The 26,155-nt window shown below is 44.2% G+C and overlaps 2 protein-coding genes across 2 annotated transcripts in view; one reads left to right on the forward strand and one right to left on the reverse strand.

Annotated features, from left to right (window-relative positions):
- The window catches only part of KDSR (3-ketodihydrosphingosine reductase), a 425,889-nt gene that overhangs the window by 343,252 nt on the left and 56,482 nt on the right, over window positions 1–26,155 (forward strand). The gene's annotated exons all lie outside the window — the stretch shown is intronic.
- The window catches only part of PHLPP1 (PH domain and leucine rich repeat protein phosphatase 1), a 246,530-nt gene that overhangs the window by 9,568 nt on the left and 210,807 nt on the right, over window positions 1–26,155 (reverse strand). The window contains exons 12-14 of the mRNA XM_049782068.1: window positions 24,473–24,635; window positions 8,923–9,053; window positions 7,185–7,289 (exon numbers count right to left, since the gene is read on the reverse strand). Of these exons, the coding sequence (XP_049638025.1) occupies window positions 7,185–7,289; window positions 8,923–9,053; window positions 24,473–24,635 (399 nt within the window). The remainder of the gene's footprint in view (window positions 1–7,184; window positions 7,290–8,922; window positions 9,054–24,472; window positions 24,636–26,155) is intronic.

A 26,155-nucleotide genomic window follows, 5' to 3' on the forward strand; every position in this document is an offset into this window, starting at 1 on the left:
AGCACACCAAACGCTCTCCAGGGCTCTCCAGCTAAGTGCGTGTGAGCAGCACAACAAAAGACTGTAAAGTCAGAGCAACACGTCCAAGAACCACAACTAAGTGTGAGCACAGCATGAGTGCCACAGCTAAGTATCAGCACAACTGAGCATGAGTACAACTAAGCATGGGTACCACAACTGAGCATGAGCACCACAACTAAGCATGAGTACCACAACTGAGCATGAGCACCACAACTAAACATGAGCACCACGTGCAAGTATGAGAGACTCCAGGTCACTGAAACAACAACAAAAGAAATGAAAAGGGGCCAGAGTGATAGCACAGTGGGTAGGGTGTATGCTTTGCAAGCAGCCAATCCAGGTTCGATCGCCAGCATCCTATATGGTCCCCCAAGCCTGCCAGGAGTAATTTTTGAGTGTAGAGCCAACAGTTTTCCCTAAGTACCTCTGGGTGTGGCCCACAGAGCCAAAAACAAGCAAGCAAGCAAACAAGCAAACAAAAAAAGCATCACAACAAATAAACAATTATTGGGCCGGAGCAATAGCACAGTGGTAGGATGTTTGCCTTGCATGCTGCCAACCTGGGATGAGGCCCGGTTCAATTCCCCAGCATCCCATATGGCCCTCAAGCCTGCCTGGAGTGATTTCTGAGCACAGAGCCAGAAGTAACCCCTAAGCGCTACCGGGTGTGACCCAAAAAAGAAAAACAGACAAACAATTCATTATCAGGAACAGCATGGGACAGACACCATCACAGATGCTAAAAATATTAATGAACTATTACATTTATGGTAATAGACTTCAACAGTAGATAAAGAAGTTATTTGAAAGACAAACTCTCAACATTCATACAAGAAAGGGGTAATCGGATATTTGAATTTACAAAAGTCAAGGAAGCAGTGACAATTTTGTACAAACTGTCCAGGACACAGAATAAGAACTTCCCAGATCACGAGGCCAGCATTAGCCAGCTACCCAAGCCATATGTGGCTATCACAGGAAACTAGAAGCTGGTGTCCATCTTTAATAAAGACACACTTAACAAACAACCAGCAAATTGAACCCAGTGGCATATAAAATAAAAAATTTATCCATGGGGCCAGAGAGATAGCATGGAGGTAAGGAATTTGCCTTGTATGCAGAAGGACAGTGGTTCGAATCCCGGCATCCCATATGGTCCCCCAAGTCTGCCAGGGGCGATTTCTGAACGTAGAGCCAGGAGTAACCTCTGAGCACTCCCAGGTGTGACCCCAAAACCAAAAAAATTAAATAAATCCTGCCCAAGTCCAATCTATTCTAATAATGTAAAGCAGATCCAACAATTGAAAATATGAAGTTTGGGGCCGGAGAGATAGCATGGAGGTAAGGAGTTTGCCTTGTATGCAGAAGGACGGTGGTTCGAATCCCGGCATCCCATATGGTCCCCCGAGTCTGCCAGGGGCGATTTCTGAGCGTAGAGCCAGGAGTAACCTCTGAGCACTCCCAGGTGTGACCCCCAAACCAAAAAAAAATAAATAAATCCTGCCCAAGTCCAATCTATTTTAATAATATAAAGCAGATCCAACAATTGAAAATATGAAGTTTGGGGCCGGAGAGATAGCATGGAGGTAAGGCATTTCCTTGCCTGCAGAAGGTCATTGGTTCGAATTCCGGCACCCCATGTGGTCCCCCCAGCCTGCAGGGAGCGATTCCTGAGCATGGAGCCATGAGTGACTCCTGAGCGCTGCCGGGTGTGACCCAAACACCAAAAAAAAAAAAAAAAACAAACAAAAAAAGGGGGGGGGGCGGGAGAGATAGCATGGAGGTAAAGTGTTTGCCTTGCATGCAGAAGGACAGTGGTTTGAATCCCGACATCCCATATGGTCCCCCGAGCCTGCCAGGACCGATTTCTGGCATAGAGCCACGAGTAATCCCTGAACGCTGCCAGGTGGACCCAAAAGAAAAAAATAATAAAAAGAAAAAAAGAGAAAGAAAATATAAAGGTGGGGAATGGGGGTGGGTACCAAGCCAAGAAGCAGGGGAGGATGAAGACTCTGGAAGAGGGTGTGGGATTAGAACTACATGTCCGGGAATGACTGCAACAGAGAGGACTGTAACCACGGGGCCCAAAACTCTCCCCCAGATCCGTGGGGTTGGGTTGCTGAGAAGACAACACATAATGCATGTGCTCCACACACGGAAGAAGGACTGGGTTCAATCCAGAGCACTACAGGAAACCTCTTGAGCACCCATCCATGAGAAACCCAAGCAATATTAAATGTGACCCCTGCCAATCCCCAAACATCAGGGATATGAATTAGTGGTATATCCACTGTACTGCATATACTCGCCTCTAAGTTAGACACATACACACACACACACACACACACACACACACACACACACACACACACACACACACACAAACTATCATTAACAGAAGGGGAAAAAACTCAACTGATGCATGCAGTGCCTATGACATTGTTTGATATCTATTTATTACACCAATTCTTAGCATGCTTGAAATAGGAGGGGATTTTCTTAACTCTATCAATGTAAATCTATCTATGTAAATCCTTTTATAATTAGGAGTAGAAAAAGGGACTTTCTTTGGCAAGACTTTTGTGGTATCTTAAAAAAAACTCTACTCTATTCTTGACATATGACTCAACAATCCTGCTCTCATAAAAAAACACATACTCAGACAAAGTTTTGTATATAATGTTTTTATCTGCAAAAGCTTGAAACAATCTGAATGATTTAAAAAGCTACACTGAAAAGGCTAAACTAATGGAACAAGAAACAGCTTGAGTTAACAAGCAATTAAAAAATAGGCGGAAGAGCTGAACATTTTTCCAAAGATGATATACAGATGGCAAAGAAGCACATGAAAAGACATTCAACATGTGTTGAAATGCCAATCCAAACGAGGACACAGCATTTCACACCTAAGAGGCTGGATATTAAAAACCAAAAAACAAGAAACAGAGACGAGTGATAGTGCAGTGGGAAGGGTGTTTGCCTTGCATGTGGCCAACCCAGGATGAATCCAGATGGTCCCCTGAGCACTGCCAGGAGTGATTCCTGGGCATGAAGCCAAGAGTAAATCTTAAACATTGCCAAGTGTGGCCCACAAACAAAAAACAAACAAACAAACAAAAGAAAGAAACAACAGCATCACACAAGGTGCCCCTGAGCACAGAGCCAGGAGTAAGTCAGTCCTGAGCACAGTTGGGTGAGGTGCTCACCCCAAATCAAGATGTAGTAGTATCTTACTCAACTAGGCCTTGCCATTTACACCAACATAGAGAAACACAGTGGTTATTGTGCTGAGTAAAATAAGCCTAATATCGTAGGATCCCACTGACAAGTGCTAGAAAAAAAACCAAACAAACACATGAACAAAATAAAATATTTGGACTCTGAGACCAATGAGGGGTTAGAAGGGGAAATGGAAGACCTACCAAGGGAGCTGGGGCAGAAATCAGAACAAGGAGGACAAACTGCCCGCTTCCAAGAATGCACACCCCAAAACCTATCTCCTGTTTTCATGCAATGCCAGAAAAAACAGGAAAACAAGTGTGAAAACTGATGCTAGGGTGAAGGGAGGAGGACAGAAAGAGGCCGGAGCTCTGGGGAGTGAGAAAACGTCCTGTAATGAGACTGTGTCATGTCAGGCACAGTGATATTCTTGTGCCCAAATCTTTGGAGCAGTCTATTAGTAGGAACTAATTTTACTGGGTATGAATTATACCACAAAACTACAGATTAATTAATATAAAGAAAAAAAATTATGAAGTACCTGGTAGGCATCATGACTAGATACGAGACAGAAGTCTGAAAAGAGACTCTGGCCCTGGCCAGAAAAAGAGCTTAAGGGTCATTGCCCTGCAGGTCCCATCCCCAGCACCACAAAGAAAGAAAATATCAAAATAGATTGGGGCCGGAGCAGTGACGCAAGCAAGTAAGGGCATTTGCCTTGCATGTGCTAACCTAGGACGGACCGCATTTCGATCCCCCAGTGTCCCATATGGTCCCCCAAGCCAGAAGTGATTTCTGAGTGCATACCCAAGAGTAACCCTAAGTGTCACCAGGTGTGGCTCCCCCCAAAAAATATCAAGATACAGGCATAATACTAACCCTTAAGAAATGGGGGGGGGGGCTCAGAGAGCTAGCACAGCGGTGTTTGCCTTGCAAGCAGCCGATCCAGGACCTTAGGTGGTTGGTTCGAATCCTGGTGTCCCATATGGTCACCCCGTGCCTGCCGGGAGCTATTTCTGAGCAGACAGCCAGGAGTGACCCCTGAGCACCGCTGGGTGTGGCCCAAAAAAAACAAACAAAAAACAAAAAAACAAAAAAAAAAAAACAAAAAAAAAAAGAAAGAAATTTGGGGGGATAAATAATAGCAATAGCCACTGTCAGGAATAATAAAAAGGGGGCCAAAGTTATAAGACAGCGGAGAGGGCACTTGCCTTGCATGTGGTCGATAAGTGTTCGATCCCCAGCATCCCATGTGGTTCCCCATGCCTACCAGGAATGATTCCTGAGCTCAGGTAACCCCTGAGCACCCCTGGGTATGGTCCCAAATAAGCTCACACTAAAAGAGGGTTCACTGTATGTCTGCTGTTTTTAAGCCCATGGAAACTCGGGGGCCTGAAGGAGAGAGTGCCAACTTTCACAAATGGGGAGCGCAATCAGGAGTGTAGAGTGACTGTCAGGGCAGAGGAAAAAGCACGGGGCACAGAAGCAAAGCCTGGCATTCTGGCCCTCATCTCTGGATGCCCAGTGTCCTGCCTTCCTGAATTACGGCAACTTCTGGCACAATGAAGAGTAAGGCTCTCCTACTCAGTCATTTGGAATTGCCTTCTCTCAGATCCCTTTGCTCCTCTGAACTGGGTTTGTGCATGCATGTGTTAAAGACAACAGTGAACACTGAGCAGAAAGCTGTGATTCTTCCTTCCCCATGGCAGTTGGCCATAATCCCTCTTGAGGCACCTCACCACTGGGCTCCCTCAAAACCATGTGGAACAGCCCGAGACTGAGGTAACTGTCTCCCCCAGGTAAAGGGCATGTGGAGAAGAGAAGAGATGCCGGATGCTGGGAGGCAGTGCCGGCTTCTGCCCTCTCCTTCCTTCAGGATGACCAACAGCCCAAACCCCTGGTTTCTGTCCCCACTTTATCTACACTGCAAAAGAACACACTTCTGGCAGGACCCAAGAGTGAAAAAGCAAAGGAAAGGGAGGTGAAGAGAGTGAGTTCAGGGCAGTCTGGACTTTCGAGGTACTGCTAAATTCCAGCTTCATATCTAAGGGAAAAGTTTGTAGGTGTGTTCACAGTAAGGTGACTCGACTCAAGGTCACGTCCTTATCCTCAACATCCTTCTCTGTCTCAATTTATTTTAACACAACAAAAACATAAACCCCCCCAAAAAAACCAACCCCAAATCCTGCTAAAAATCCTGGAAGGGTAAATATGGAGAGAAAAACAGATCTAATAGATCAGTTGCGAGAGAGAGAGAGAGAGAGAGAGAGAGAGAGAGAGACAGAGAGACAGAGAGACAGAGAGACAGAGAGGAGAGAGACAGAGAGACAGAGAGAGAGAGAGAGAGAGAGAGAGAGAGAGAGAGAGAGAGAGAGAATATTGTGTGTGTGAGAATATACAGCTATATACCAGTAGATAAAAATTTTAGGATCTGGGGGACCTGAGTGATAACACAGTGATTGGATATTTGCCTTGCATACTGCCAACCCAGGACAGACCAGAGTTCGATCCCTGGCATCCCATATGGTCCCCAAACCTGCCAGGAGAGCAACTTCTTAGTACAGAGCCAGGAGTAAACCTTCAGTGCCACTGAGTGGGGCCCCAAAACAAAAACAAACAGAAAAAATTAGGATCTGGATGTTTGAAAACCCCATCTTGGCTTTCATCTCTGTGTTCTGGACTTACGAAGTAGCTTCAAGAACTCATGGTTCTATGTCCTTTGAAAGTCCAGTGAAAGGACTCAAGCCTCTCACTGGAAAATGGAGCGATTCTCCATCTAGAAACTTCTCATGCCCCTGAGAATTTGGAAAATTCTAACCTTGAAACCCAACACGACAGTATCGAGGGCAGAGCCCACACAAGTGAGGTGATATTGCTGCTTTGCCTTTACGGGTCACACAGAAGGGACAGGTGGGAATGGGAGTCACTTCTTGGGACAACACAGCGCCAGATAATGCACTGGAAAAAGAAGGAAAGATCATAGCGGCAGCTCTGACCTGTGAGCTGATGCAACTTTCCTGCTCCAAAGACAGAGCGTTGGAGGGAAACACCAGGCCACCCTGTATCCTCGCCAGGGCATCTCCACCAGATGCTGAGTTCCCGGGTCTCACTTCTCTTCTTTCCTTCTCAAGTTCCTCACTCATTTGCTGCCAGTACACGCACCAGGGATGAAGCCTCAGGGGCGCTATTCTTGGACCAGACACCCCTTTCTTTCCTTCCCCCCACTGTCAGTCAATCCGTGGGGTGCGTGAGGCTTGGCTAATTACATGAGAACGTTTTGAAGTTCTAAGATCGTGGATGTGTCTAGTCATAATTATATCCGGGTCTCTTCAGAAACCCTAAGCAAGCCCCAGGAATTAGACTCAATTCTCGGGACAAGAATCAGCCTCTGCACTTGGGACAGGAGAAGCAGTGCAGAGGAGGGAAGAAATAAATTAAGATGGACAGAATCCCTGGCGAAGAAGAAGGAAGGGGCAGCCCAAGATTGCCAGCTCTGACCTGCCAACCTGAGTCGGGGAGAAAGGAGAACCAGAGACAGGCCAGTCCAGCCAGCAAGCACAGAAATGGATGACTGAGGCCTCCTTTCTTTCTATGGGCCTCACTTGGCCAGATCAAGAGACCTCAGAGGAAGATAAAAGGGGCTTTTCTGCAAAAAGTGCAGAGGTATGTTCAACCCTCTGCCGTTTTCCAAGCACTGGAGATGCATAAGCTGAACTGTCAGTTATCCTGTCTCCTAGCAACCCCTCTCACCAATAAAATGATGCCCAGCCCAGCCTCAGCTTCATGCTCAAATGTCAATCACTAGGTGGCCTGACTTTGGGGGACACCCGCTTAAAGACACAGGGCATGAAGAAAGGATGTGCTGGGCCAGGAGTTTCGTCTGCTCCATGGGCAGGGGGAGGAGGTGGAAGGCAGTTTTCACCCAGGAGTGTGCATCCACTTACTTGTTCTTCACCCCTGACGCTTCAGTGTAGCCATGGCTCCACACGGCCGGGGCTCCAGATGCGTCTCCCACGGAAGGCTGGTCGATCTTGAAACAGCGGATGTTGCTAACAAGAGAGAAGAGGGGCCAGGAATCATGTCAATCGAACGCGCAAATTGCTAGCTTCAGCTGTGAACTAGCGCCCCAGCAGTTAAGTCCTTGGGCTTTATGGCTTCTTGCTGTGTCTTATGCATCCTACAGCCACGACTATGGTCACTGATCAGGATGAGAACCAAGGGGTGTATGGTGTGGAAATTAAGTTTCCATTGGAAGGTGTTTATTAGGGATCTTTGTGCAGCAGCTCCAAACAGGAAGATGTGCCGATGGGGTTTGGGGGTGGAAGGTGTACGAAGTTTGCCTGTCACGCAGGAGCATCAATCCTGCTGTATGTGGGACATGTTCTCCTCTCTGCTCCTTATGCAGTCAAAACAGCTGATTTGGGCCCGGAGAGATAGCACAGCGGCGTTTGCCTTGCAAGCAGCCGATCCAGGACCAAAGGTGGTTGGTTCGAATCCTGGTGTCCCATATGGTCCCCCGTGCCTGCCAGGAGCTATTTCTGAGCAGACAGCCAGGAGTAACCCCTGAGCAATGCCAGGTGTGGCCCAAAAACAAAACAAAAAACAAAAAGCAAAACAAAACAGCTGATTTATTCACCTCTTTAGGTTGAACATTTGTTGCAACTACACTAATTTATCTATTTGTTGCTTGGCTTTTTGTTAACTCCAAAATATAACAAATATGAATACGCTAAGAATCATTCAGCTCAAAGTAACAAATCAATACTCTCATAGCATTCACTTGGATTCTAGAAGTAGCTGGTGGCATTTTCTTTGAAATGGTAAAAGTATCATGGAGCCGGAGTGATGCACAGCGGTAGGGTGTTTGTCTTGCACACAATCAATCCGGGACAGACCTGGGTTCGACCCCTGGCATCCCATATGGTTCCCCTGAGCCTTCTCTTGTTCCTGAGCAAGGCTAGGTGTAGCCCAAAAACCAACACCCCCGCCCCCAAATTGTAAAAGTATCAGGTCAAGTCTGGGCTGCCCATGTACAAGGCAAGTGCTGTACTAGTTCTCTAACTCTCTTCTGTGTCTCTAGGATCTACATTCTCCTCATTTTTCCTATTTTCCCTTCATCTGGAAACTTTCTCAAAATTTCTTCTGAAAGGAGACACAGCTATCAACTATTTTATTTGGGTTTTGGGTCACACCCAGTGGTGCTCAGGGGTTATTCCTGGCTTTATGCTCAGGAGACCATATGGGATGCTGGGATTCGAACCACCGTCCACCCTGGATCAGCTGCATGCAAGGCAAATGCCCTACTGCCGTGCTATCGCTCCGGCACCAGCTATCAACTATTTAAAACATATTTTGCTCTTTGGGGCTGGAGCTATAGTACAGTGGATGGTACAAGCCTTGTACACACCAGACCAGGGTTTGATCCCCTGGCATCCCATATGGTTCCCCGAGCAGCACCAGGAGTAATTCCTGAGCGCAGAGCCCTGAGCATTGCTGGGGGTGAAAACCCCCCTCCCCAATACCTATATCTCTGCTCTTCATTTAGGTGAATCACAGACTCTCAACTCACTTCATTTTAAATGTTCTAGAGATGCACCTAGTAAGTTGTGGTGTGCTTCAAAGCTTGCTTGGTGAGTACCAAGTTCCCACTTCCCATTAGTGTGGTGCCCGCCCAATACTCACTTGAGCAGCTCCAGGGTTTTATGGTCCAGGGCAAGCCTCGGGTTCCCAGTCAGGTCGAGTTCCTGCAGCTTAGGAGGCAGGTTTTCTGGTAACGTGACCTCACTCAGTTCATTGCAGCTCAGGTCCACACACTGAAGAACAAGGGGAGACAAGAGACAGTCTGCAGCAGTTCTTGAGGACCCGGAGATCCCCGAGACTGCTCTGTGCAGCCAGTCCAGCTGACTACTAACTCTAGCACAATTTCATTGTCCCCAGCAGAGAAGTACAGCACGGTGGGCATTACCAGTACTACCTGGGTATGGCAGGTTTGGGCTGTGACTCCCACAGTCACAGTCAGTTATCTAACATCATGGGGCAAGCAACCCACAGGTTAAGCAGCCGCGATTGTACGATGCTTACCAAATATAGAAAAACAGGGTTTGGGGGCTAGAGTGCTTAAACGGTGGTAGGGTGTTTGCTTTGCATGTACTTGATCCGGAATGGACCGGAGTTTGATCCTTGGCATTGCATATGGTCCCCCACCCAAGCCTACCAGGAGTAATTTCTGAGTGCAGAGCCAGGAGTAACTCCTGAGCGCCACCAGATGTGGCCCCCAAAAAACAAAGGAAAAAAACATGAATAAAGAAAAATAGGGGGCCGAAGAGATAGCATGGAGGTAAGGTGTTTGCCTTTCATGCAAAAGGTCATTGGTTTGAATCCTGGCATCCCATATGGTCCCCCAAGCCTGCCAGGAGCAATTTCTGAGCCTGAAGCCAGGAGTAACCCTTGAGCGCTGCCAGGTGTGACCCAAAAAACAAAAGCAAGCAAACAAACAAACAAAAAAAATAGGGCAGGATGCAAACGTGCATGTCTGTGAGCATGTGCGCATGTGTGTATGTTGTGTGTGTGCATGAGTGTGTGAGTGTGCCTGCAAATTGCCAGGCATATCACACTTGTGCCCATCTCTTAACACAAAACAGATTTTGCTAAATGCGGTTTAAATTTATACTTTCTTTAAAAAACGTTTAAAATTATTTTTACATTGTGATTTTCAAAACTATTCATAGTTGAGTTTTAGAATATAGAATGTTTCAACACCAATACTACCACCATGGTCAACCTCCTCCCACCAATGCTCCCAGGTCCCTTCCCATTAATTCCCCCCCTCCCCCAGCTACCTTTTTAAGTTGGGTTGTTAAAGTTTAGGTATGATTTCACTGTTGAGTCCATGGTTTGGATACTTAGCTCTGTCCTTCCTTAACACCTCCTTGGCCCCTGTCCCCTGTTATTTCACAGCTGTCTTTCTCCTCCTCCTCTTCTATTTATTTCCTTCTCTTCACTATACTCTGGGGCCAAGATAAATTTAGATTTTCTTCTCTCTTTCTATCTCTCTCTCTCTCTTTTTTTTTTGGCTACATCTGATGGTGCTCATAGGTTACTCCTGGCTCTTCACTCAGAAATAACTCTTGGCAAGCTCGGGGGACCATATGGGATGCTGCAGATTGAACCTCGGTTAGCCGAAAGGGCCTGAAAGAGAAATATCCCACCCCCTGGGCTATTGCTCTGGCCTCCTATACTTTCTTTGAACAGAATACAAGTTCATTAATTTATTCTTTTTCCTTTTATGTTTCTGCATTAAAAATTTTTAAGTGTTAACTGGGAAATCCTGTCAGTAGTTTTTTCTTCTTTTTTTGGGGGGGGGGGGACATTGGATCACACCGGTGACACTCAGGGGTTACTCCTGGCTATGTGCTCAGAAATCGCTCCTGGCTTAGGGGACCATATGGGACACCGGGATCTAACCCAGGTCTCTCCTGAGTCAGCCGCTTGCAAGGCAAACGTCCTACTGCTATGCTATTGCTGCAGCCCCAGTAGTTTCTTTTCTTAATGCTCACAAAAATCTCTGCAGCCATTCTGACCTTAGGGACAATAACTATAGTAGTTACAATAACAATTCTGATTGGGGAGAAGGTTTGGGCCTCGCCCAGCAGTATTCAGGGGACAGTATATGATCAGCAGAATACCAGGAAACATCTTAATAATTCCTGTACTATCTCTTGGGTCTTAAAGAGTTTTCTTATAAAACAAGAAAACATGTGAAAATGAGGAAAAAAACAGAACTGAACATTCAAAATGAGAAGAAACTTTCAAAGATGCTGCATCAGAAAAATGTCTGAGAGTCCAGCAGGGGGCCTGCTTCTCATACAGGGAAGAGGCTGGGCACTGCCGCTCTTCCAGGCATGGACACCAATGCTGGACTCCCTGGGAAAACAGCCACTCAAAGGGGCAGTTACTGATTAGAACAAGACCTGGTATCTGCTAAAAGGGGACACTTTCATTCTCACAAACAAGTTGCAATGACAGCAGTCCAAGTGTGATGCTGGGAACGAAGACAGGAGGTTTAACTAGCACAAGCGATCAAAAGAGGCAAGAAAGAAAGAGAACAGACAGAGCGAGCGTGGTCGCCGGCACACAGCTGACCTGGGTTCAATCCTCCACACCCCACATGGTCCCGGTTCCCAGATCCCCGTAGGAGTGAATCCTGAGAGCAGAGACACGAGTAAAGTTGAGCATAGTTGGGTGTAGGCAAAGACAAAATAAAACCAAAAAGAGAAGAGAGTGTTCAAGAGAACAGGTCATTTTCTAGAAAAGATGAATAACTCACAGATTGGCAGTATGAGCCTGAAAGCATTCAATTACTGGGCTTGAGTTAGCATCTTATATTTGTTTAAAAAATGCTTAAGACTGGGCCAGAGACCATAAAGAAAGACTTTACCCTAGGCTTCATCCTAGAATGCGTGCAAAAACCAAGATCTCTAATTACAGAGGACTGACTTTGACAACCACAACTTAACAGAACTTCTGGGACCATAAAGAAAGATTTTTGGGTAGGACAACATGCCTGGAGCCTGTAGTCAGTCTTATGACAGTATGCTTCTTAGGTGAAGGCATCCTGTACCTCTTAGGCCAAAGAAATTTCCTTTTTAATTTCCCCAACATTTACTGCACCTATGCAAATCAAAACAAAACGAAACTTGCCACACCTGCCCTCCTTTTTTGTTTTTGTTTCTTTCTTTCAATTTTATTCATATCTGCTACATAGAACTTATATCTGCCTTTTACATAGAACCTTAGAAATTGAATCATTTTGTTTTGCCTCATATTTCTATATCTTTCTACAAATAGAGAAAATAAAAAAAAAAAAAAGTGGACGGGACCCAGGAGCCAAGTAGTCTCAGGAGCATTGAGTAAAAGAGAAGGAAAAAAAAAGTCAGATCTAAATACTCAAGTCATAGTCAACGACAACAGAATCAAGAGACCCAAACTATAACAAGTTAAACACAAAATGGACCTGTTACACTAATAGTCCAGGGGGCTAAGTGTGGACATATGGGATGGGATGCATGCTGAAAACTATGGTGGAAGGTGATCCACATTGGTGGTAGGAATGTCTCTAATTCATTGTCACTATATGCTTGAAATACAACTGTGAAAGATTTGTAATTCACAATGGTCATAATAAGATTAAAAAAATGGCCAGAGTGATAGCACAGTGGTAGGGCGTTTGTCTTGCACATGGCTGACATGAGATAGACCCAGGTTCAATTCCCAGCATTCCATATAGTATCCCAAGTCTGCCAGGAGCAATTTCTGAGTGCAGAGCCAGGAGTAAATCCCTGAACACCGCCAGATGTGGCCCAAAAACCAAAAGCCAAAACTAAAAAAGCTTAAGATGTAGCTTAGTGGGGCTGGAGAGATTGCATGAAGGTAGGGTGTTTGCCTTGCACGAAGAACGATGGTGTTTCGAATCCTGGCATCCTATATGGTCTCCCGAGCCTGCCAGGAGCGATTTCTCAGTGTAGAGCCAGGAATAACCCCTGAGCACTGCCGGGTGTGACCAAAAAAAAAAAAAAAAAAAAAAAAAAAAGAAAAGAAAAGAAAAAAAAAACAAAATAAAAACAAAAATATGTAGCTTAGTTGTAGAGTATACTGCCCCGAATATAAGAGACCCTCATTTTATACCCAGTAGAAAATAATAATAGTAAAACCTTTCTTGAGGGTTTTGAAAAAAATAAAAGATATTATTGTATTAATATAGAGACAATAGAGATGAGGGCTGGAAGGACTGGCCCATGATATGATGCTTACCACAAGGAGTGTGAGTTTAGTTAGAGAATTAACTACACTAACAACTATCATGGCAATGATAGTGAGAGAAATAGACTGCCTGTCTCAAATACAGGCAGGGGAAGAGGGGAAGAGGGATAGGGGCCTTGGTGGTGGGAATATTGCACTGGTGAAGGTGTGTGTTCTTTTTTTTTATAACTGAAACCCAACTACAAACATGTTTGTAAACATTAAACGAAGATAATATTTTTTTTAAATGTCATAAAAAAAAAAACTTGGGGGCCAGAAAGATAGCAAAGCAGTAGGGTGTTTGCCTTGCATGCTGAAGGACGGTGGTTCAAATCCTGGCATCCCATATGGTCCCCCGAGCCTGCCAGGAGCGATTTCTGAGCATAGAGCCAGGAGTAACCCCTGAGCACTGTTGGGTGTGACCCAAAAACAACAACAACAACAACAACAACAACAACAAATTACCTGAGATCTGATTTTTTAAAAAAAATATATGTAAAAGGACCAGAGAGATACTACAGGAGGATGGTTCTTGCCTTGCATGTGGCCACTTAAGCTGCTATCCTGGCCTGATCCCTGGCATAGCTCCCCAGAGCACTGCTGTGAGATAGAGCCAGGAGCAGGCCCTGAGCACTGCTGGATTGGGCCAAAGCCACAATATTGGCTCTTTCTCACTCCCCGCAAAACCAAAAACCTAAAGAGCCTATTAAAAATCTTAGAATTGGGGGCCGGAGAGATAGCACAGCGATAGGGCATTTGCCTTAGACACAGAAGGACGGTGGTTCGAATCCTGGCATCCCAGATGGCCCCCCGAGCTTGACAGGAGCGATTTCTGAGCAACCCCTGAGTGCTGCCGGGTGTGACCCAAAAACAAAAACAAAAACAAAAAATCTTAGAATTGTTTGAAAGGCAAATGGTTCTTAGAATCTTAGTGTTTAAGTGAACAAAATGATCTTTACTTAATAAATTAAGAATTTGAATTTTTTTTGAGTCTTTAAAATTTCTAAGCTGCCATTTATCCATGAAGCTGTGGATAGGGAAGAGGGAAGACACTGAATAAAACAGAAATCTAAGTTCTTTAAAAAATATACTTTTGGGGCCAGAGCGGTGGTGCAGGGCTTAAGGGGTCTGCTTTGCATGTGCTAGCCTAGGACGGACCTCGGTTCGATCCCCCAGCGTCCTATATGGTCCCCCAAGCCAGGAGTGATTTCTGAGCACATAGCCAGGAGTAACGTCTGAATGTCACTGGGTGTGGCTGAAAAAAATATATATACTTTCAAGTGTATACAGTGACACACAAGATATTCTACAGTTGCTGCTTCCAACAATAGCAATATTGTAATTTTCCATTATGAACCCATTATAAACACATTCCAAGAAAATGGATAAATTGAAGATGTTAGAAATTTACCATCCTATTAATACTAGTGTTAATATTATGAATTCCTTCCTCCCCTTTCACTCTATTAATATTAAGGAAAAAACCCTTTAAATCATAACTTTAATGAAGGTCTCATGACACTTGAATCCATTACATTTCACTTCATCACTTTATCACAACCATTTCCATCACTTCATTCTTACTTATCACCTTTAAGAGTTCCAACCTAGATATAGTATAAATATAGTTACTGCATATTTGATTACTGGGAATATTAGAAAATGTTTAAATAGAGGAAAATGGTCCTCTATTTTTTTTTTAATTTTTCAACTAGAACTGGTGTTTGCATGAACAGTGAACTTGGATTTAATGAAAAGGGTAAAGAAATGGGTTAATAAGGGCCAATTCTGGGGCCAGAACGATTGCACAGTGGGGAGGCATTTGCCTAGCATGCATCTGATCCGGGTTTAATGCCCAGCATTCCATATGGTCCCTGGAGCCTGCCAGGCATCATCTCTGAGTGTAGAACCAGGAGTTGTGAAGGAAGACTCAGACTCCAAAACTAGGACCTGGAGAATGAGTGAACACAGGAAAGGGGGCAAGGATGAGTTCAGGAATTTCAATACTCAAGCCAGAAGTCCTGCCACACAAGCCTTCTGCTCTTAAAAAGGAAAGCAGCTTAGTGGAGGAAGAACGAAGAATGAACTCCTGCCTTCCTAAAGCCTGGGCTTTTATTAGCAAGAACCAGACCACAGGGTAGAGGAGGAATACTAAGTAGGGAGGGACCCAGTAATCCAATCAGTAGATCACACCCTAAAGTGGAGAATGAATAATGAGTAGGGGAGGACCCAGTAATCCAACAAGGAGTAACTCCTGAGCAGGCTGGATGTGGTTCAAGAACCAAAAACAAAAGGTTTGTGTATGTGTGTATTGGGGGGGGGGAGAGAATAATTCTGTCAATAGTTCAGATGCTTCTCCTTTTTCCTCCAAGCACTGCTTGGTAAAGAGAAGATGCTCAGGAAATACTTTCCGTGAAGGATCCACCAACACATTACCGATTACTGGCACTTACGAGACAGTTATTCAATGAATGAGGCTCTGAAGAAGGCCCTTCAGCAATTAAGCCTGCTAGGATGAGAGCCTAAACACACTGCGCAGGCTAAATTCAGCCCAGACTGAGAAACACAAGGGAATCCTGAACCATCTGAAATTATTTTATTCCCATAAGGTGGCCACTGCTTTGCTAAGTGGCAGAAAAGCAGGTAAACAGCCTCTCAAATTTCTACACATTGGAGGTGGTTTTCTCATAGCTATTACTGACAATGTACTGGTGAGGGCCTTTACTTACAAGTACACTTTCCTAGTCTTCGAGTAACGTTCAGTGCAGGATAACTCCTGACATTATGAAATGTCAACAAACATAGCTCTAATGGTAGCACTAAGAGAATAGAAAATGTTGGTGGGGAAAGGTGGAAAGACACTGGAAAGAAAAAAAATAGAACCAACATAATCTTTGTTGTATGTAACCCCGTTGAATGCAGTGAATTATCTTGACTTTAGTCAAACAGAAAAATAAGTCTGGTTAAAATGTGTCCAACAACAACAACAACAACAAATTATCTTTTCTTAAAACCCATTCTAGGACATATTTGAAAAATATTATTTTACTATAATAAAAATTTTTGGTAAGATCTTGTCTTGAAAGCAACACCTGTGGTGCTGGGCCTGGCAGTGCAGACCTGTGGCCCAGTACCGGAGGTTCACAGGACCATCAGATAACACTGGGATCGAACTCAGGGCCTCCTGAATCCTAGTCAGGTGCTGGATAACTTAAACCATATCTGCCACTGGAATCTACCTCTGACCTCAGTCATACACATCAAAATTCTTTAGTTGTCATTTTTGTTGGGCTATTCCTGTCAGAGCTGAGGGGACTATATGTGATGCTGGAGATTGAACCTGGGTTGGCTGTGTGCAAGGCAAGCACTCTACCCACTGTGCTATCATTCTAGCCCTTAGAGTTCCATTTTCTTGTTTGTTTTGTTTTTTTGGGCCACACCCATTTGATGCTCAGGGGTTACTCCTGGCTAAGCACTCAGAAATTGCCCCTGGCTTCGGGGGATCATATGGGACTCCGGGGGATTGAATCTCGGCCCTTCCTTGGCTAGCGCTTGCAAGGCAGACACCTTACCTCTAGCACCATCTCACCGACCCCTAGAGTTCGATTTTTTAAATGTAAGATCATATTTGGGTATAATCAGAAATTTGTCCAAATCTCATATTTCAGAGAAGTTGAAGATTTAATTTTGCATGAAGTCTTACCTTTTAATTTTAATACATGCTATAATTTCTTTCCTCAACTGGATTTAGCAATAAGAAAACCTTATTAAAAAGAATTTTTTTTTTTTTTAGTGGGAGGATGTTTGGGCCACATCCAGGAGTGCTCAGGGCTTGCTTACTTCTGGCTCTGCACTCAGGGATCACTCCTAGCAGGTTTGGGGGCACCATAAGGAATGCCAGGGATTGAACCAAGGTCAGCTACAAGCAAGGCAAGCACCCTACTCTCTGTGCTATTGTTCTGGCCCCTAATGACAAGACTCTGAGAAAAATTATAATCAGAGTAAACATGCATTTATAACAGTTCTCATGCCATCAAATATATTCAATTCTTACAAACAGTGAATGCCCTTACACACTACATTTAAACACTAACTTCATAACTAAATTATGGGCAATATTTAACTGTAAAAAATACACATACCACACACAGAGTGAATCCTCTAATATTCTTGCTTTTGGGGCTACTCTTGACTGAGCTTGGGGGGGGAGACCATGTGGTACTGAGAACTGATGTGAACCCCCAACCACTGAGCCCTCACTCTAGCCCCCTGCACAATTCCCTTATAGCATTATTGGAGGGGTGCTCAGGAGGACTGGGAAGTCACACCCCACAGTGTTCCAGGTACCAAGAAGTGCTGAAATTTGACCAGGACCGGCTGCCCTCAAGGCAAGAACCAAGGCCCCCCGATCCCTCTCTCTGGCCCTGTCCTCAAAACTGGCTGTGTGCAGCTCTGAGGCATTCCATGGATGTGACAAAATTACTGGCTCTCTCTGCCCCAGCTCTGGGAACTTCACATTTAGCCTGAGATTATGGCAGGAAAGAATTTTTCATTGTATTGTATTTTATTTTTGGCCACACCTGGCTATGCTCAGGCCTTACTCCTGGCTCTGTGCTCAGAAATCGCATCTAGTAAGCTCAGGGGACCATATAAGATGCTGGAGATCGAACTGGTTCTGTCCTGGGTCACCCACATGCAAGGCAAACACCCTACCGCTGTGCTGTCACTCCAGCCCCTCATTTTACTTTAAAAACAATAGCAATTGTATAAGGTAGAACAACAGCATGTAATTTTCAGTGGAAAGGGTTTCAAAGAATCTTGAGGCTCAAACTCCATTTCTGGACGTCTGAGCTCATTCATTTCTCTCGACCCGTTAAGAACAGGAGTTTCCCACATGGATGGGGAAGGTTGCAATCACTTCTGTGAGGACTCAGGGTCTGAGTGCTTCTCCCCCTGGAGTGTCTGGAAAGAGCTGGCCTTTGGGGGAAGGGGCCAGGGTGGATCCCCAGAAGTTCTCAGGACGCTTAGGGTCATTCCTGACCATCTTCCACCAGCTCAACACAGAGTGCTAGAGGCAGCCAGAGCCACACCTAGTGTAGAATTTAGGGTCCTGGTGCATGCAAAGCTTCAACTCCTCTATTGTGCCTCTCCCTGGCCCTTCAAGGGCCCTTTCCAACCTGTTCAAAAGGACAGGGTGACACTGTGAGCAAATCCAGTCATTCTCTGATTCCAGGACCACGATGATGGCAGCACTTGGTTTCCAGGTTCGGCTAGTCTGGCAGCCTAGGTGACATTCCCATTTCCCACATGAGCAGCTGCTGATCTGTCTTCACTTTCATCATCCCTTACACCCAAAAGCTAATCCTCTTCTCCTTCACTCTTAGCTGGCAGTTTCACCATGTTCCTTTGCGTTTTTGCGACTGATCTGTTTTTCTCTCTCCTCTCACTTTAGAAACTGTAACAAACAGGGCTGAATTCCAAGGGATGGTGAGTTTCCTGTAGCTATTGTTCTTAGGAGCGTGACACAGTACAAATATTTCATATTCCGTTTCCCAACAAAAATAACACAGTTCCGTGAGATGGATTGACTCCACTTATTCAAGAAAGTTTAGTACTGCATAGCAACACACAGACGACTCTTCTAAAGAGAATTTTGAAAACATTTTAAAAGATGTTCTTGACAGAGAAATTGGAATCAACACAGAAATCAGAACAGGGAGGCTACAGGAACATGGACAATTTGAAAAAGAAGTTGCCACTGTGGTGTTAAGTGAAAAACGGTTTTCTACCACAATGGTAGCCTGCACTTAAATTTGAAATCGGGGGCTGGAGAGACAGCTCAATGGACTGGAGCACATGGTTTGCTGGCAAGAGTCTGGGGTTCTAGCTCCTGTACCCCACTTTCCTCTGAGCATGCTGAGAATTTGCCCCCAGAACTAAGGCAGGAATTTCCCCTAAGCACTGCTATGTGGGATTTTCCACAAACAAGACAATTCAAAGCATCAGAATAAAACAGTAGACTTGAATCCAATTGAAGGCTTGGGACTGCTGAGATGCTCTTACAGTAGCTTATCCTGTGGTGCCTGCCAAGAGGGAAGAATTGAACATCCTCTCCGTGGGCTCTCCTCTCACTGGACTCATTGGTCTGCCCCCAGGCAAACCCAGCCTGACTTTAGCAGGACTCTGAGGTCATGTTTTCTTTTCCAGCTGACATTCTAGAAACAGAGGAGACTAGGGCCTGCTCCAGAGATATAGGATTCAGGTGAGGAGAAATTAGAATTGCTCGACAAAGGCAAGGCTGGTTCTAAGAAGCCAAAGTACCATAACTTCGGGCCCAGTGGGGCTCCCTGAGAAGCTGAGAAACATAATTTTCCCTACTTCCCTACCTAATACAGACTGATGCCTGGTGATCTGGACAGATGTCACTAGGTGTGACAACTTGGGGGAAAAAGGCAAATCTAAATTTCACCTCAGACTGAAACACTCTTAAGAGTCTCTGCTTTATTGGTACTTAAATAAGACCCTGGTTTGTTTGTTTTACATTAAGAAATACATTGCAAAAAAAAGAAATACATTGCAGCATTTATATGTATTTTAGTAAGGGGCTTTGTTTACTCTTTCAAATAATTGGTTTTAAGACTTTAGTAATGTAATTCTAAGGATTTTTTTGTTTAATGACGTAAGAGAAGTGACTCCTTAAAGACAACAAGCTTGTTAAAGATAGGTGATCTTAACCCTCGTTAAATGAGGCTATCTGCTATGTCTTTCTAACTACCATGATATCATTACCTTTTATGAAATACCTTATAATCATTACTTTATTTCTAAGAAGCTATGTGAATATAACCTTTAACTACTAACTCAAAAAGTTAATGGAAGCTTGAGCATTTCTTTTCCCTTTTTTTTTTTTTTTTTTTGGTTTTTGCACCCGGCAATGCTTAGGGTTTACTCCTGGCTCTGAGCTCAGAAATTACTCCTGGCAAGCTTGGGGACCCTATGGGATACCAGGGATCTAACCCGGGTCAGCTGCATGCAAGGCAAATTTGCCCTGTCTGCTGTGCTATCACTTTGGTTGAGGCTTGAGCATTTCTTTTTTTTGTTTGTTTTTGTTTTTTGGGTCACACCGGCAGTGCTCAGGGGTCACTCCTGGCTCTATATTCAGAAATCGCTCCTGGCAGGCAGGGGGGACCATATGGGGTGCTGGGATTCAAACCACTATCCTTCTGTGTCAAAGGCAAATGCCTTACCACTGTGCTATCTCTCCGGCCCTGGCTTGAACATTTCTAACTTGAAAACAATCACATTAAATTTATGTTTGAGAGTTGGGGGCTTGCAACAAAGTCCAGTGGGAAGGACATCTGCCTTGCATGTAGTCAACGTGGGTTTGATCATCAGCAACCAGATAGTTGCTTGAGCACTGCCAGGAATGATCCCTGAATCAGTCAGGAGGAAGTCCAGAGCGCATGTGGATATAGCCCTCTGACCTCCCCCCTTTTTTAAAAATAAAGCAAAATTATATGTTTTTTTGTTTGTTTGTTTGTTTTTTGTAGTAAGAGTACTACAAATGGCCACAGTCATTGGAACTAGAGATTTTTTTTCCTACAGAACTGAGCTGACATTGGGAGAGGGGGTGTCCTGGGTCCCCGGTGAAAGGAAGCAGGTGCTATAAAGATGGGTGTAATGTTGAAACAATGCATGCTTGAAAAGAAGATGAACATTTTTGTAAAACCTGGTACTTCGATAGAAACATTAAAAAGAAAGTTTTAAGGTTCAGTTCTCAGTAACAACTTTCATAGGCATATTTCTCATTTGACTTATCACCAGGAATTTTCTTTTAACAGTTTAAATGGTTTTAAATACTAATACTACAATTTAAAACATTCTTCTATGAGACTCAAGAGGTAGGATAGCGTCTTGCATGTAACCAGCATCAGTTTGATCATTAGTACCATGGTGAGAGTTGGATTTTCCCCCAACCACAGCCAGCTATGACTCAAAGCTCCCCACCAAAAGATTCTTACATGACTAAGTACATCAATTCAGAGTTCTAAAAATGTCAAGACCTATCTAGCCAGAATACAGCATTTACACTTTAGCTCATAAAAGGTACTTGACAATGTTTCTCTACCCCAAAGGGGAAAAAAAGCCAATAAAATCCTTATTTACTGGAACTGGAGGAGATGAATAGGAAATACTGAACATGGGAAATGTAAGAAAATACTAAGATAGAGTAGTAGGGATATAAAAGTCAAAGAATCACAAAGAAGTCCTTAATAAAATATCAGTATGAGGAGCTAGGAAGATAACTCAAAGGGCTCAACCATGCTCCCTGTGTTCTGGTGTCCTGGATTTGACTTTCTATGCTGTGTGGACCCCTGCCACCAATTTTCAAGCCCCAATGCCAGGATGAAATTCTCCAAGGAGAATAGACACCAGGGAGAGTAGAAGGGTGACAGGAAAAGGAGCTCAAGGGAAGATGAAGGCACAGTGATTTCTGAGCCAGAGAACTGATTTCTTCACAAAGCAAGACTGATACTTTGCACAACCAGATCACAAACCCATGAAGTCTGCAACATTCCCCACACCCACAAAGTCTACAATGTCCTCTCACATCTGCTCTTGTATGTCCAACACACATGATCGAGATAAAGAGTCATGGGACACTGAAGAACAAGTCAGGAGAGAGCAGAAGCTAGGCGGTCAGCCTCGAGACAAGTTCCAACCATGGCTGGGGCTGGCTGCATAGTACAGAGACCTGGCTAAGAGAACTCCCCCGTAAGAGAGAGCGGATCACAGCTCCTCCATATCCAGGAGTGGGCAGCAACAGGGCACAGCTGGCAGCTTCATCCAGGCCAAGCAGCTGTACTTAGCTAATAAGTTTCCTGGGTTTTGCTGATTGTCAGTCTAAGCAGTTGCTGCACATAATCAACACCACAGTGGAACTAGATTGAGGCTGTGTGTTCATTAGAGCTGAGATCTGTGGTGCTCCCGCTGTGCGCCACACTTCTTTCAAATGGTTTGTGTAATTTTTCTTCTCTTTTCTTTTCTCCTCACAGCAATAATAGTACAAGCAAGGAACTAGCCATTTTTTCCCTCCAGTTGTCTATGGAAATGGGAAAGTTAATGTTTAGCTGGGATTCAATTCCAATTCGGTTGATTTCTTGGAAGGTACGATATTGAAAAGAAAGGTAAAGGTAAACTACCTCTTTTTTTTTTTTTCCATTTTTGTTTTTTTTTTTTTTTTTTTTTGTTTTTGGGCCATACCCGGCGGTGCTCAGGGGTTACTACTCCTGGCTGTCTGCTCAGAAATAGCTCCTGGCAGGCACGGGGGACCATATGGGACACCGGGATTCGAACCAACAACCTTTGGTCCTGGATCGGCTGCTTGCAAGGCAAACGCCACTGGGCTATCTCTCCGGGCCCAAGATAAACTACTTCTAATTTATAATAAATAATTCTAAAGTAACACAGTGAAATGAGGTGATAATTTATTCAAAGTGACTATTTTATGACTTAAGGACACATATACATAGATAAGCCTTTAGAATATGGCTGGTATACACTTTGGCCATGCAGATGTAGAGAGATTACTGAGAAAATTTTAGGAAGCAATTTAAATATCGCTGCCATTTCTTAATCTGATACAAGAAGTCTATCTCAGAAGAAGCCTGAAAAGTAAAAATCGGTGACACAAGATGATTTTGTTCCTTTGTAAACTAGAATATGTCTAGTCTACAAGTTTTGTTCCAAGTCTATGAGCCCTAGAATATTTGTTGTTGTTGTTTTGGGTCACACCCAGCAGCGCTCAGGGGTTACTCCTGGCTCTATGCTCAGAAATCGTTCCTGGCAGGCTCAGGGGACTATATGGGATGCCAGGATTTGAACCATCGTCCTTCTTCATGCAAGGCAAATGCCCTACCTCTATGCTATCTCTCTGACACCCTAACAGTGGTCCTCAAACTATGGCCCGCGAGCCACATATTGTATTTGTATCCGGTTTTGTTTCTTCATTGCAAAATAAGATATATGCAGTGTGCATAAGAATTCATTCATAAGTTTTGTTTTTACTATAGTCAGACCCTTCAATGGTCTGAGGGACAGTGAACTGGTCCCCTGCTTAAAAAGTTTGAGGACCCCTGCCCTAGAATATTTCTTAATTAAAAAGTTGTTAAGTTGGGGCAGGAGAGATAGCATGGAGGTAAGGCATTTGCCCTGCATGCAGAAGGATGATGGTTCGAATCCCGGCATCCCACATGGTCCCCCATGCCTGCCAGGAGTGATTTCTGAGCATAGAGCCAGAAGTAACCCCTGAGCACTGCTGGGTGTGACCCCCAAAAAACAAACAAACAAACAAAATGTTGTTAAGTTGGGGTCAGAGAAACAACACAGTAGGTAGGGCATTTGCCTTGCATGCTGCCAATCTGGAATCAACCCCTGGCATCCCATATGGTTCTCAAGCCTGCCAGGAATGATTTCTGAGAACAGAGTCAGGAGTAACCCCTGAGTGCCAGCAGGTGTGCCCTCGGCCCCCCCAAAAAAAGGTTAAGTGAGGCTGAAGTAATAACACAGCAGGTAGGGCCTTACATGTGGACAACCCAGGTTCACTCCTGGCGAACCTATGGTCTCCCAAGCCTGCCACAGAGATTTCTGAGTACAGAGCCAGGAGTAATCTCCCAGTGCTGCTAAACTCATTCCAAAAACGTTAAGAATTTCTAAAAATTTAATGCAAAGAAAAAAAGCATATTGTATCTAAGGAAAGCCTAACTGTTACACCTAAACCACATCAATACAGAGTCATTAGATGACTCTCACCTAGTGCCTTGGCTTCAAGCCCATCGATCTACCCCCCCACCCCCCAGGAGTTGGAACTATAGTCTGTCTCTGCCATCACCGCCTCACTTTCAGCACCTCAGTTTCATCGACCAATGGGAATAACATGTGAGCTGCCAGTTTCAGGGACGTGAATGTCTGGCGAAGGTAATGATGTTGTGTCTATCCAGGTAATAATTACGTGTTGTCCGGGTGGAGGCTATTATTTAATGAAGAGGCTGTGGAGGAAGGCAGCACAGTGCTATTACTGAATTGGGCAAACTATTGTCCCCTTTCTTGGAGTCTCACTGCCAGGCCGGAAGCCAGAGGTATCATTATGATGCAGAGAGCGGAGTCAAGTGGGTATATGGGGGTCTCATGTAACAGAGCTAATCAGGGAGAGAATGCAAAATACAATTTTCTTACCTCCTAGTTTAGTACTTTCCCCCATTTATTGGGTTTTACTCCCAAGAAACCCTCCTTCACCCCCAACTCTCTGCTGCTGGGCTGCGTATCTCAGAGGTGAGGAAGGTGCCAACATCTTAAAGTTTTACTACTATATACCAAAAGAAATGCTTCTCCATTTGCACTTGAAGCCGAGAGTTGATGGGATCCAAGCACCCACCTTGATTTCCGGGAGCTGCATCACTTCCGGGAAGACCTCGATGCAGTTGGAGTGTGCGATGACAGTGTGCATGCGGCTACAGTTCATGATGGTGGTGGGGATGGCTTTCAGCTTATTCCCGCTGACATCCAGTTCCTCAAGCTCTTCCAGTTTAGCCATTTTACTAAAAAAAATAAATTGGAGGTGGCAGTCACCATCCATTACAAGGTGATAGTAAAGAAATTAATATTGTTATGTTGTATTAAAGACTTAAAAAGGGAAAATTACTGTAGTTCTTTAAAGATTCACTTGTCAGGGTCATTTTGACAGGACAAACCTTTGCACTTAAGTGCCTATTTAAATAGTGTACTACAAAATAAATTATCATTGACTTCTACTCTTCATATTGGTAAGAAACAATAACAACATAAAAAAAAAGGAAAATAATCTTCAGGACAAAAAATTAGCATCCTTTTCTTCTTAAGGTTGCAAGTGAATTATCAGATCCTATTGTGAGCACTTCACCAGGGAGCTTCACTTAAAGTGCAGGTAATGGGCCCAGACAGATAGCACAGCGGTGTTTGCCTTGCAAGCATCCGATCCAGGACCTAAGGTGGTTGGTTTGAATCCCGGTGTCCCATATGGTCCCCCGTGCCTGCCAGGAGCTATTTCTGAGCAGACAGCCAGGAGTAACCCCTGAGCACCGCCGGGTGTGGCCCAAAACCCAAAAATAAACAAACAAATAAATAAATAAATAAATAAATAAATAAAAATAAAGTGCAGGGAACATTCTTTGGATCCAGGGGTTGGAGGGTTAGTACAGCAGGTACAGCAGGGCACGTGATGATCCCTGAATGCAGAGCCAAGAGTTAAATCCTGAGCACCATTGTGTGTAGCAAAACAAAACAAAATCATAGAAAAAAATTCTACAGAGAAAGAAAATCCTTTTGATCAAAATGGGTCTAACACGGAACCGGAGGGAAGCACAGCGGCGTTTGCCTTGCAAGCAGCCGATCCAGGATCTAAGGTGGTTGGTTTGAATCCCGGTGTCCCATATGGTCCCCTGTGCCTGCCAGGAGCTATTTCTGAGCAGACAGCCAGGAGTAACCCCTGAGCACTGCTGGGTATGGCCCAAAAACCAAAAAAAAAAAAAAAAAAAAAGGTCTAATACAATAAGTGCTTTTAAAGGGACTACAAATATTATAAGTCCAAAGATTTTCTTATTTTGAAAATAAACATATGCCAAGACATAATATGAGCTAGTTTTTCAGTTTTTTTCTTTCTCTTTTCTTTTTTTTTTAGTTTTTGGGTCACATCCGGTGGTGATCAGGACTTACTCCTGGCTCTGTGCTCAGGGGTCATTCCTAGTGGTTCTTGGAGGGGGGGGGTAATACTATATCGAATGCTATGGATAGAAGCTGGTGGGTCACCTGCAATGCAAACACCCTCCCTGCTGTACTATCACTCCAACCTCACATTACTGATTTTTTAATAATCCCTTAAATTTATAAAATTTAACGTTCTTCTAATAACTTTTAGGATATGGTAGAATATCCCAGTTGATTTTATCTTTCCTGAGTGCAGAGTCAGGAGTGACCCTTGAACACTGTTGGGTGTGGCTCAACCCCCCCAAAACATGACATATTTATATATGATAAATATATGATATACTTATATATGACAGCATATATAAATAATAACTGG

This window comes from Suncus etruscus, chromosome 10 (assembly GCF_024139225.1).
Source record: "Suncus etruscus isolate mSunEtr1 chromosome 10, mSunEtr1.pri.cur, whole genome shotgun sequence".
Lineage (NCBI taxonomy): Eukaryota > Metazoa > Chordata > Mammalia > Eulipotyphla > Soricidae > Suncus > Suncus etruscus.